We start from the raw sequence: 13,027 nt of genomic DNA, 5'->3' as shown, positions 1-13,027 counted from the left end.
CTAATATTGTTATAATTAGCCTTCCCCCAATTTAGCAGCTTCACCCGAGGACTACTCTTATCCACAAGTACCTTAAAACTTATGGAATTATGGTCACTGTTCCCGAAATGCTCCCCCACTGAAACTTCGACCACCTGTCCGGGCTCATTCCCCAATACCAGGTCCAGTACAGCCCCATCCCTAGTTGGACTATCTACACATTGTTTCAAGAAGCCCTCCTGGATGCTCCTCACAAATTCTGCCCCATCAAAGCTCCTCGCACTAAGTGAGTCCCAGTCAATATAGTGGAGGTTAAATCACCCACCACTACAACCCTGTTACCTTTACATCTTTCCAAAATCTGTCTACATATCTGCTCCTCTTCCTCCCACTGGCTGTTGGGAGGCCTGTAGTAAACCCCCAACATCGTGACTGCACCCTTCCTATTCCTGAGCTCCACCCATATTGCCTCACTGCATGACCCCTCCGAGGTGTCCTCCCGCAGTACAGCTGTGATATTCTCCTTAACCAGTAATGCAACTCCCCCACCCCTTTTACATCCCCCTCTATCCCGCCTGAAGCTTCTAAATCCTGGAACATTTAGCTGCCAATCCTGTCCTTCCCTCAACCAAGTCTCTGTAATAGCAACAACATCATATTTCCAAGTACTAATCCAAGCTCTAAGTTCATCTGCCTTACCTGTTATACTTCTTGCATTGAAACAAATGCACTTCAGACCACCAGTCCCGCTGTGCTCAGCAACATCTCCCTGCCTGCTCTTCCTCTTAATCTTACTGGCCTTATTTACTAGTACCCCTTCATTTATTTCACTTGCTGTCCTACTGCTCTGGTTCCCACCCCCCTGCCACACTAGTTTAAACCCTCCCGAGTGATGCTAGCAAACCTCGCAGCCAGGATATTTGTGCCCCTCCAGTTTAGATGCAACCCGTCCTTCTTGTACAGGTCCCATCTGTCCTTGAAGAGATCCCAATGGTCCAGATATCTGAAACCCTCCCTTCTACACCAGCTGTTCAGCCACGTGTTTAGCTGCACTATCTTCCTATTTCTAACCTCACTGGCACGTGGCACAGGGAGTAATCCCGAGATTACAACCCTAGAGGTCCTGTTTTTTAACTCCCAGTCCCTGCTCCAGTCACTCCACCACCTCAGAACATGTAATGTGAGCTCCCCCTCAGTCTCTCACTGATTTCCTCAGACGGTTCCCCCTCGATACCCACACTCAGCGCTCCCCTCACACTCTTTCTCCCACACTCCTACCACCCTCCAGATCATGTTGCTCCTCTCTTGCCCACCAACGTCTCTGCAACCCTCACCCAGTCTCCTACTCATTCACCCTACACTCCATCTGAAGGGAGGCAGGAGGGGTGGGGTGGGGGGGGGAGTTTGCGGGGGGGTGGGGGGGAAAAGAGAGACAGATAGAGAGACACAGACACAGATCAGTCGGATGTGAAGATGGAACTAGCTGAATAGATAAGGGGGAACTGGTGGATGTGGTATATTTAGATTTTCAGAAAGCTTTTGATAAGGTCCCACGCAAGAGGTTAGTAAACAAAATTAGAGCACATGTGATTGGGGGAATGTACTGGCATGGATTGAGAACTGGTAAACGGACAGAAAACGGAGAGGAGCAATAAATGGGTCATTTTCAGATTGACAGGCTGTGACTAGTTGTGTACCGCAAGGATCAGTGCTTGGGCCCCAGCTGTTCACAATCTATATCAATGAATTGGAAGTGGGGATTAAATGTAATGTTTCCAGGTTTGCAGCTGGCACAAAACTAGGTGGAAGTGTGAGTTGTGAGGGGGATGCAAGGACACTTCAAGGGGATTTGGAGAAGCTAAGCGATTCGTTAATTCTTTGGAATTCCCTTCACCAGAGGGCCGTGGAGGCTCGGGGTTCAAGAGTGAGATTGATAGGTTGCTACATCAAGTGGATCGTGCAGGAAGATGGTGTTGAAGCAGATCAGACGTGATCTCATTGAATGGCGGAGCAGGCTCGAAGGGCTGAATGGCCTCCTCCTGCTCCGATTTCTTATGTTCTGATGTCAAGCAGGTCCTCCTCCCACGTGCACAGTAAACAGCGACAACAACAGCACCTTTCCCAGCAGCAGTTCACGCTTTCAGTCAACTCCCACTCACAAGGGTACTCCTCCATTACCAATAACTTCCCGACTGTCACATTTCAACAACACATCCTTTAGCAGACTAAATATCACGGTTAATCTCACTTGTCCATCCCCCGATTCCCAGCGCTCCACCATTGGTGGCCCTGCCTTCAGCTGCCTGGGGCCCTAAGCTCTGGAATTCCCTCCCTAAACCTCTCCGCCTCTCTCTCTCCTCCTTTAAGACGCTCCTTAAAAACCGACCTCTTTGACCGAGCTTTTGGTCGCCTGTCCCTAATATCTCCTTATGTGGCTCGGGGTCAAATTCTGTCTGATTTACGCTGCGCTGAAGCACCTTGGGGATGTTTTACTGTTAAAGGCGCTCGATAAATGCAGAGTGTTTTGAGACAGAGAGAGAGAGAGAGACAGCATTTATTGACCCTCAGGATGGGACTGGTGAGAGCGCGGTACGGAGGAGGAAGGGAGCATTGTTATTTGGTTGTCATTGCTGAAGAAGCGAGCTGTCTCTGTGCTTGGTTTTTTTTCTGCAGCCTGTGCAGTTGGAGGAAAGCACCTACACTCTCCGACCGCAAAGGTGAACTCACCATAAACACTGCTTTGCCAGCGGTCACTCCCTGCTGCAGTTGAAGTACAGATCTTGCACAGACACCTCTTATCATTTCCTCTCCCTCTCAGCTTGCTCTGCTCTGTCAAAATTCTGAATTAAAAAGCACCAAATTCTGCTTCAAAGGGCCAGCCTCCTGATCAAAGGAAACTAAATGTAACACAGTTCCTGTTCCAGCAGGCTCCCAGGAACAACCAAAGTAGGTTCTCTCCAAAGTGGGTGTGAAAGATCCCACGGCCACTGTTGGAAGAAGAGCAGGGGAGTTCTCCCCGGTGTCCTGGGGACAATATTTATCCCTCAACCAACATCACTAAAAACAGATGATCTGGGTCATTATCACATTGCTGTTTGTGGGATCTTCCTGTGCGTAAACAGGTTGCCCCGCTTCCTACATTACAACAGGGACTACACTTCAAAAGCCTTCCCATTGTGTGCGAGGGGCTTCGGGACGTCCCGAGGGGGTGAAAGGGTCTGGAGAGACGGGACGGAGGGTTGTAGGGGCTGGAGGAGGGTTACAGAGATAGGGAGGGTTGTAGGGGCTGGAGGAGGTTACAGAAATAGGGAGGGTTGTAGGGGCTGGAGGAGGTTACAGAGATAGGGAGGGTTGTAGGGGCTGGAGGAGGTTACAGAGATAGGGAGGGTTGTAGGGGCTGGAGGAGGTTACAGAGATAGGGAGGGTTGTAGGGGCTGGAGGAGGTTACAGAGATAGGGAGGGTTGTAGGGGCTGGAGGAGGTTACAGAAATAGGGAGGGTTGTAGGGGCTGGAGGAGGTTACAGAGATAGGGAGGGTTGTAGGGGCTGGAGGAGGTTACAGAGATAGGGAGGGTTGTAGGGGCTGGAGGAGGTTACAGAGATAGGGAGGGTTGTAGGGGCTGGAGGAGGTTACAGAGATAGGGAGGGTTGTAGGGGCTGGAGGAGGTTACAGAGATAGGGAGGGTTGTAGGGGCTGGAGGAGGTTACAGAGATAGGGAGGGTTGTAGGGGCTGGAGGAGGTTACAGAGATAGGGAGGGTTGTAGGGGCTGGAGGAGGTTACAGAGATAGGGAGGGTTGTAGGGGCTGGAGGAGGTTACAGAAATAGGGAGGGTTGTAGGGGCTGGAGGAGGTTAGAGAGATAGGGAGGGTTGTAGGGGCTGGAGGAGGTTACAGAGATAGGGAGGGTTGCAGGGGCTGGAGGAGGTTACAGAGATAGGGAGGGTTGCAGGGGCTGGAGGAGGTTACAGAGATAGGGAGGGTTGTAGGGGCTGGAGGAGGTTACAGAGATAGGGAGGGTTGTAGGGGCTGGAGGAGGTTACAGAGATAGGGAGGGTTGTAGGGGCTGGAGGAGGTTACAGAGATAGGGAGGGTTGCAGGGGCTGGAGGAGGTTACAGAGATAGGGAGGGTTGTAGGGGCTGGAGGAGGTTACAGAGATAGGGAGGGTTGTAGGGGCTGGAGGAGGTTACAGAGATAGGGAGGGTTGCAGGGGCTGGAGGAGGTTACAGAGATAGGGAGGGTTGCAGGGGTTGGAGGAGGTTACAGAGATAGGGAGGGTTGTAGGGGCTGGAGGAGGTTACAGAGATCGGGAGGGTTGTCGGGGCTGGAGGAGGTTACAGAGATAGGGAGGGGGATGAGGGCCAGGGAGGGATTTGAAAACAAGGATGAGAATTTTACCGGGAGCCGGTGTTGGTCAGCGAGCACAGGGGGTGATGGGTGAACGGGACTCGGTGTGAGTTAGGACATGGGGGGGTGGGGGGGGGGGAGGGGGGCGGGTGTGGGCAGCGGAGTTTGGGATGCGCGGAGGTTTGGGGAGGGGGAGACGGTGGGACAATGGTCAGCAGGGAATTCCCTACCAACCAAGATAAACCGGGAGCTGACCGTTCACTGATCGATGCACAGGCGATGGGATTATGCGGACGACAAAACGGGCCCCGCCGTTCCCCTTCACCCCCCCCCCCCCACCCACTCCCCTCCCCAGCCTGACCCTCTGCCAAACAGTTCCACAGGAAGTGCGTTGGGTCATTTTGCAGGGAGGTGTTGGATTCATTAAGGAGGGGACTGTCGGGTTTGTGACCGTTTTAGCAGAGGTTGACCCACATTCAATGAAAAAATACCCCTCCTCCCCCAGACAGATGATCCGGGTCATTATCACATTGCTGTTTGTAGGAATGTGAGATTCGGTATCAAAAGGATGTGTGTTGTTCTGACGGAACCCCCAGTGAAAGACACTGGCCGTTTATTCCCACAGCCCAGCTACTGAGCTGGAGACTGCGAAACTGTGTGAGCTGCCCGAGAGGACATTGCCAAGCGCCAGCCTGGGCAGTGGGTGTCGACAAGCAATTTAACTGTGTGAGGCATCGCAGCCAAGAAACACTTCTTATTTGAGCTCACCGTACATGAGAGCAGAATTAAAAACATTCAGCAGCCTTCCAAGATTGCAATGCATCTCACACTGGCCATTCAGCCCATTGAACCCGTACCATCTCTTGGAAAGAGCTATCCAATTAGTCGCACTCTTCCCCCCCCACCCCCAACCTGCCTTTCCCCCACAATCATCTTTCAAATCCAGAAATGATATTAAACCGACTGGGGACAAGCCCACAGAAGCAGATATCTCTCATGCAGGAGTCTGAATTATTACAAGCATAAAAGCAGGGCATTCGTTCTTGTTAAAAACAATCACAGTTTGATTTCTGACCTGCAGCCTGAAATTTACAACAACACCCTGCATTTCTCTAGCGCCTTTAATATGGTAAAACGTCCCCAAAGTGCTTCACAGGGTCGTAAATCAGACAGAATATGACCCCCGAGCCACATCAGGAGATATTAGGGACAGGCGACCAAAAGCTCGGTCAAAGAGGTCGTTTTTTAAGGAGCGTCTTAAAGGAAGAGAGAGAGAGGCGGAGAGGTTTAGGGAGGGAATTCCAGAGCTTAGGGCCCAGGAAGTCCTGGGAGTGTTTGATGGGGACAGTGTAGAGGGAGCTTTACTCTGTATCTAACCCCCCGTACTGTACCTGTCCTGGGAGTGTTTGATGGGGACAGTGTAGAGGGAGCTTTACTCTGTATCTAACCCCCCGTACTGTACCTGTCCTGGGAGTGTTTGATGGGGACAGTGTAGAGGGAGCTTTACTCTGTATCTAACCCCCGTACTGTACCTGTCCTGGGAGTGTTTGATGGGGACAGTGTAGAGGGAGCTTTACTCTGTATCTAACCCCCCGTACTGTACCTGTCCTGGGAGTGTTTGATGGGGACAGTGTAGAGGGAGCTTTACTCTATCACAGTAACAGTTAAATAGGTTGAGTTGACAAACAGAGCAATCTTGACCTGCGTTCAACCCGACTTCCCTTCCTCCCCTGCTGCTCATCACACACTCAATTGTTTCCCGTGTTGGGAAGTCCGTGACTGCAGTCAGATCCCAGCAGCATTCCAGCCTGAAATTCCAATAAAAGTGTTTATCTCCATTAGAGTGGGTGGATTATCGGAAACCAGGGGAGATGTGCAGCACTGGCTCCACTTCAAACGTGGGAAATGCAGCAGCCAATTTGTGCACAGCAAGATCCCACAAACAGCAATGTGATAATGACCCAGATCATCTGTTTTTACTGATGTTGTTTGAGGGATAAATATTGTCTCCAGGACACCGGGGAGAACTCCCCTGCTCTTCTTCCAATAGTGGCCGTGGGATCTTTTACACCCACCCGAGAGGGCAGACGGGGGCCTCGGTTTAATGTCTCATCTGAAAGACGGCACCTCTGACAGTGCAGCACTCCCTCAGTACTGACCCTCCGACAGTGCAGCACTCCCTCAGTACTGACCCTCCGACAGTGCAGCACTCCCTCAGTACTGACCCTCCGACAGTGCTGCACTCCCTCAGTACTGACCCTCCGACAGTGCAGCACTCCCTCAGTACTGACGCCCCGACAATGCGGCACTCCCTCAGTACTGACCCTCCGACAGTGCGGCACTCCCTCAGTACTGACCCTCCGACAGTGCGGCACTCCCTCAGTACTGACCCTCCGACAGTGCGGCACTCCCTCAGTACCGACCCTCCGACAGTGCAGCACTCCCTCAGTACCGACCCGCCGACAGTGCGGCACTCCCTCAGTCCTGACCCTCCGACAGTGCGGCACTCCCTCAGTACTGACCATCCGACAGTGCGGCACTCCCTCAGTACTGACCCTCCGACAGTGCGGCACTCCCTCAGTACTGACCCTCCGACAGTGCCGCACTCCCTCAGTACTGACCCACCGACAGTGCGGCACTCCCTCAGTACCGACCCTCCGACAGTGCGGCACTCCCTCAGTACCGACCCGCCGACAGTGCGGCACTCCCTCAGTACTGACCCTCCGACAGTGCGGCACTCCCTCAGTACTGACCCTCCGACAGTGCGGCGCTCCCTCAGTATTGACCCTCCGACAGTGCGGCACTCCCTCAGTACTGACCCTCCGACAGTGCCGCACTCCCTCAGTACTGACCCACCGACAGTGCGGCACTCCCTCAGTACTGACCCTCCGACAGTGCGGCACTCCCTCAGTACTGACCCTCCGACAGTGCCGCACTCCCTCAGTACTGACCCTCCGACAGTGCCGCACTCCCTCAGTACTGACCCTCCGACAGTGCCGCGCTCCCTCAGTACTGACCCTCCGACAGTGCCGCGCTCCCTCAGTACTGACCCTCCGACAGTGCGGCGCTCCCTCAGTACTGACCCTCCGACAGTGCCGCACTCCCTCAGTACTGACCCTCCGACAGTGCCGCACTCCCTCAGTACTGACCCACCGACAGTGCGGCACTCCCTCAGTACTGACCCTCCGACAGTGCCGCACTCCCTCAGTACTGACCCTCCGACAGTGCGGCACTCCCTCAGTACTGACCCTCCGACAGTGCCGCACTCCCTCAGTACTGACCCTCCGACAATGCCGCACTCCCTCAGTACTGACCCTCCGACAGTGCAGCACTCCCTCAGTACTGACCCTCCGACAGTGCAGCACTCCCTCAGTACTGACCCTCCGACAGTGCGGCACTCCCTCAGTACTGACCCTCCGACAGTGCGGCGCTCCCTCAGTATTGACCCTCCGACAGTGCGGCACTCCCTCAGTACTGACCCTCCGACAGTGCGGCACTCCCTCAGTACTGACCCTCCGACAGTGCGGCACTCCCTCAGTACTGACCCTCCGACAGTGCCGCACTCCCTCAGTACTGACCCTCCGACAGTGCCGCACTCCCTCAGTACTGACCCTCCGACAGTGCCGCGCTCCCTCAGTACTGACCCTCCGACAGTGCGGCGCTCCCTCAGTACTGACCCTCCGACAGTGCCGCACTCCCTCAGTACTGACCCTCCGACAGTGCCGCACTCCCTCAGTACTGACCCACCGACAGTGCGGCACTCCCTCAGTACTGACCCTCCGACAGTGCCGCACTCCCTCAGTACTGACCCTCCGACAGTGCGGCACTCCCTCAGTACTGACCCTCCGACAGTGCCGCACTCCCTCAGTACTGACCCTCCGACAATGCCGCACTCCCTCAGTACTGACCCTCCGACAGTGCCGCACTCCTTCAGTACTGACCCTCCGACAGTGCCGCACTCCCTCAGTACTGACCCTCCGACAGTGCGGCGCTCCCTCAGTACTGACCCTCCGACAGTGCCGCACTCCCTCAGTACTGACCCTCCGACAGTGCCGCACTCCCTCAGTACTGACCCTCCGACAGTGCCGCACTCCCTCAGTACTGACCCTCTGACAGTGCCGCACTCCCTCAGTACTGACCCTCCGACAGTGCCGCACTCCCTCAGTGCTGACCCTCCGACAGTGCCGCACTCCCTCAGTGCTGACCCTCCGAGATGTGAAGGTAGTTGGAAGACACAAATTTCTGTGCAGTGCAGTACTTGGCAGAGAATAAACGGAGGCTCTGCAGCGCCACCACTGGTGGGAAGATGTTACCACTGCGTGACACGTTTACATTGTAAATCAGGACATGCATTCATCAGAACAAAATTTTGCCACAAAACTGTGGCTGCAATATGGGAACTGAAACATAGGTGTTTAATATATTGCAGTTGGGTGCTTTTGCGCTTAGTAGGGTTAATTATCAGAGGGTTGCGAGTATATCAAATCTCAATCCAATTACATGTGCTCCGACCAGCAAAGCTCAGAACACAATGTAACTGAAACAATGAATGGGTTAGCAAGGACTCCATGACCCAGTCAAAAAGTGCCTTGGCCAGAGTGCAGACCAAAACACCCCAGGATCCAGCCCTGCTCTCTGGTCGGTTAGATAATCGTAGCTTAATTAATAATTGAGGTTATAATCAGAACCTTGTGGAAAGCTGGTTGGTTTTCCATCCCAGTACCCCAGTGAGAGTCGGTACCATCAGGAGAGGAGGGGACTCGTACCCCAGTGAGAGTCAGTACCTTCAGGAGAGGAGGGGACCCCAGTGAGAGTCGGTACCCTCAGGAGAGGAGGGGACTCGTACCCCAGTGAGAGTCAGTACCTTCAGGAGAGGAGGGGACCCCAGTGAGAGTCGGTACCCTCAGGAGAGGAGGGGACCCGTACCCCAGTGAGAGTCAGCACCTTCAGGAGAGGAGGGGACCCCAGTGAGAGTCGGTACCCTCAGGAGAGGAGGGGACCCGTACCCCAGTGAGAGTCAGTACCTTCAGGAGAGGAGGGGACCCGCACCCCAGTGAGAGTCAGTACCTTCAGGAGAGGAGGGGACCCGTAGCCCAGTGAGAGTCAGTATCTTCAGGAGAGGAGGGGACCCGTACCCCAGTGAGAGTCAGTACATTCAGGCGAGGAGGGGACCCCAGTGAGAGTCAGTACCTTCAGGAGAGGAGGGGACCCGTACCCCAGTGAGAGTCGGTACCCTCAGGAGAGGAGGGGACCCGTAGCCCAGTGAGAGTCAGTATCTTCAGGAGAGGAGGGGACCCGTACCCCAGTGAGAGTCAGCACCTTCAGGAGAGGACGGGACCCGTACCCCAGTGAGAGTCAGCACCTTCAGGAGAGGAGGGGACCCGTACCCGAGTGAGAGTCAGCACCTTCAGGAGAGGAGGGGACCCGTACCCCAGTGAGGGTCAGTACCTTCGGGAGAGGAGGGGACCCGTACCCCAGTGAGAGTCAGTACCTTCAGGAGAGGAGGGGACCCGTACCCCAGTGAGAGTCAGTACCTTCAGGAGAGGAGGGGACATTGTGGGAAGGGGAGGAGGCCATTCGGCCCCTCAAGCCATTCAGTTTGGACCAGCCCTTTCATATTCAGGCATCAAGGTGACGCACCACCTGGTCGAAGAGCCCGAAGGCACCAATCCCCTTGAGTTAACTGTAAAACTGGTTGGTAGTGATGTGGAGGGAGGGTGATATTTGTAACCTGTAAATTAGACTAAGGAAGTTTCCTATCTTCCTGCTGACAGCCAAAACATTAATTAATGTCTTACCTTTGTCTCGATCAGACTGAGGGTCAGCTTCTTGGCTGCCCTGACAGACACATCATGGAGCGCCAAAGAGACACTTTCTCGCCACAGACCCAGCTGCAGGTTGAACTGGACACTGCTCAGCGGCTCGGTCGAGAAACTCAAGCCGCCTTGGGAGCTCCTGGAGGCGGCGCCGACCGGCACCGGAGCCGCTCCCGGGCTGCGGAGGTCGGGAACCGAGGACATTAAACACTCGCAGAGAGAAGTGGGGGGGGGAGAAAGTTACACTTTATACAAACACATTATATATTTTTATATTTAAAAAAAAACAAATTTGATCAATTAAATTTCAAACAAGTGGGGGGAAAAATAAGGCAAATTCAGTTAAAATGTCAAGTTTCTAAACTTTGGAAGAAGTTTTCAAACTTCAGTCAAAACTTGTCGCAAACTTGACTTCACCAGTTCAAGAGAGGCTTGTACGGAATCTGCACAGACTGAAACCCAGAGAGGCGGAGACATAGGAGGAAACTGACACTGAAACTGACAGCCACCCCAGACAGATTAACCAATCACCAGGTTAGAGAGATTAACCAGTCTCCAGGTCAGAGATTAACCAGTGTTCAGGTTAGAGATTAACCAGTCTCCAGGTTAGAGAGATTAACCAGTGTCCAGGTTAGAGAGATTAACCAGTGTCCAGGTTAGAGAGATTAACCAGTGTTCAGGTTAGTGATTAACCAGTCCCCAGGTTAGAGATTAACCAGTCCCCAGGTTAGAGATTAACCAGTCTCCAGGTTAGAGAGATTAACCAGTGTCCAGGTCAGAGATTAACCAGTGTTCAGGTTAGTGATTAACCAGTCCCCAGGTTAGAGATTAACCAGTCTCCAGGTCAGAGATTAACCAGACCCCAGGTTAGAGATTAACCAGTCTCCAGGTTAGAGAGATTAACCAGTGTCCAGGTCAGAGATTAACCAGTGTTCAGGTTAGTGATTAACCAGTCCCCAGGTTAGAGATTAACCAGTCTCCAGGTCAGAGATTAACCAGACCCCAGGTTAGAGATTAACCAGTCTCCAGGTTAGAGAGATTAACCAGTGTTCAGGTTAGTGATTAACCAGTCCCCAGGTTAGTGATTAACCAGTCCCCAGGTTAGAGATTAACCAGTCTCCAGGTCAGAGATTAACCAGTGTCCAGGTCAGAGATTAACCAGTGTTCAGGTCAGAGATTAACCAGTACCCCAGGTTAGAGATTAACCAGTCTCCAGGTCAGAGATTAACCAGTGTTCAGGTCAGAGATTAACCAGTACCCCAGGTTAGAGATTAACCAGTGTCCAGGTTAGAGATTAACCAGTCTCCAGGTCAGAGATTAACCAGTGTTCAGGTCAGAGATTAACCAGTACCCCAGGTTAGAGATTAACCAGTGTCCAGGTCAGAGATTAACCAGTGTTCAGGTTAGTGATTAACCAGTCCCCAGGTTAGAGATTAACCAGTCTCCAGGTCAGAGATTAACCAGACCCCAGGTTAGAGATTAACCAGTCTCCAGGTTAGAGAGATTAACCAGTGTTCAGGTTAGTGATTAACCAGTCCCCAGGTTAGTGATTAACCAGTCCCCAGGTTAGAGATTAACCAGTCTCCAGGTCAGAGATTAACCAGTGTCCAGGTCAGAGATTAACCAGTGTTCAGGTCAGAGATTAACCAGTACCCCAGGTTAGAGATTAACCAGTCTCCAGGTCAGAGATTAACCAGTGTTCAGGTCAGAGATTAACCAGTACCCCAGGTTAGAGATTAACCAGTGTCCAGGTTAGAGATTAACCAGTCTCCAGGTCAGAAATTAACCAGTCTCCAGGTCCAGGATTAGCCAATCCCCAGGTGAGAGATTAACCAGTGCCCAGGTTAGAGATGAACCAGACCCCAGGTTAGAGATTAACCAGTCTCCAGGTCAGAGATTAACCAGTCTCCAGGTCAGAGATTAACCAGTGTTCAGGTCAGAGATTAACCAGTACCCCAGGTTAGAGATTAACCAGTCTCCAGGTCAGAGATTAACCAGTGTTCAGGTCAGAGATTAACCAGTACCCCAGGTTAGAGATTAACCAGTGTCCAGGTCAGAAATTAACCAGTCTCCAGGTCCAAGATTAGCCAATCTCCAGGTGAGAGATTAACCAGTGCCCAGGTTAGAGATGAACCAGACCCCAGGTTAGAGATTAACCAGTGCCAAGGTTCGAGATTAATCACTCACCAGGTCAGAGAACAACCAGTCCCCAGGTCAGAGATTAACCAGTCCCCAGGTCAGAGATTAACCAGTCTCCTGGTCAGAAATTAACCAGTCTCCAGGTCCAAGATTAGCCAATCCCCAGGTGAGAGATTAACCAGTGCCCAGGTTAGAGGTTAACCAGTGCCCTGGTCAGACATTAACCAGTCTCCAGGTTAGAGATTAACCAGTCTCCAGGTTAGAGATTAACCAGTCCCGAGGTCAGAGATTAACCAGTCCCGAGGTCAGAGATTAACCAGTGCCCAGGTCAGAGATTAACCAGTCTCCAAGTTCGAGATTAACCAGTCTCTAGGTCAGAGAATAATCAGTCTCCAAGTCAGAGATTAACCCGTCTCCAGGTCAGAGAGATTAACCAGTCACCAGGTCAGAGATTAACCCGTCTCCAGGTCAGAGAGATTAACCAGTCACCAGGTTAGGGATTAACCAGTCTCTAGGTCAGAGATTAACCAGTCTCCAGGTCAGAGATTAACCAGTCTCCAGGTTCAGAGATTAACCAGTCACCAGGTCAGAGAATAACCAGTCTCCAGGTCAGAGATTAACCAGTCACCAGGTTAGGGATTAACCAGTCTCTAGGTCAGAGATTAACCCGTCTCCAGGTCAGAGATTAACCCGTCTCCAGGTCAGAGATTAACCAGTCACCAGGTCAGAGATTAACCCGTCTCCAGGT

At 52.7% G+C, this 13,027-nt stretch overlaps 1 protein-coding gene across 1 annotated transcript in view; it reads right to left on the bottom strand.

Annotated features, from left to right (window-relative positions):
- The window catches only part of LOC137355843 (serine/threonine-protein kinase D3-like), a 94,097-nt gene extending 83,498 nt beyond the window's left edge, over positions 1-10,599 (bottom strand). The window contains exon 1 of the mRNA XM_068021421.1: positions 10,123-10,599. Within this exon, the coding sequence (XP_067877522.1) occupies positions 10,123-10,344 (222 nt within the window). The 5' untranslated portion in view covers positions 10,345-10,599. The remainder of the gene's footprint in view (positions 1-10,122) is intronic.
- Between the last annotated feature and the right edge of the window lie 2,428 nt (positions 10,600-13,027).

This window comes from Heterodontus francisci, chromosome 44 (genome assembly GCF_036365525.1).
Source record: "Heterodontus francisci isolate sHetFra1 chromosome 44, sHetFra1.hap1, whole genome shotgun sequence".
NCBI lineage: Eukaryota > Metazoa > Chordata > Chondrichthyes > Heterodontiformes > Heterodontidae > Heterodontus > Heterodontus francisci.
This window is presented reverse-complemented; position numbering and strand designations above follow the sequence as displayed.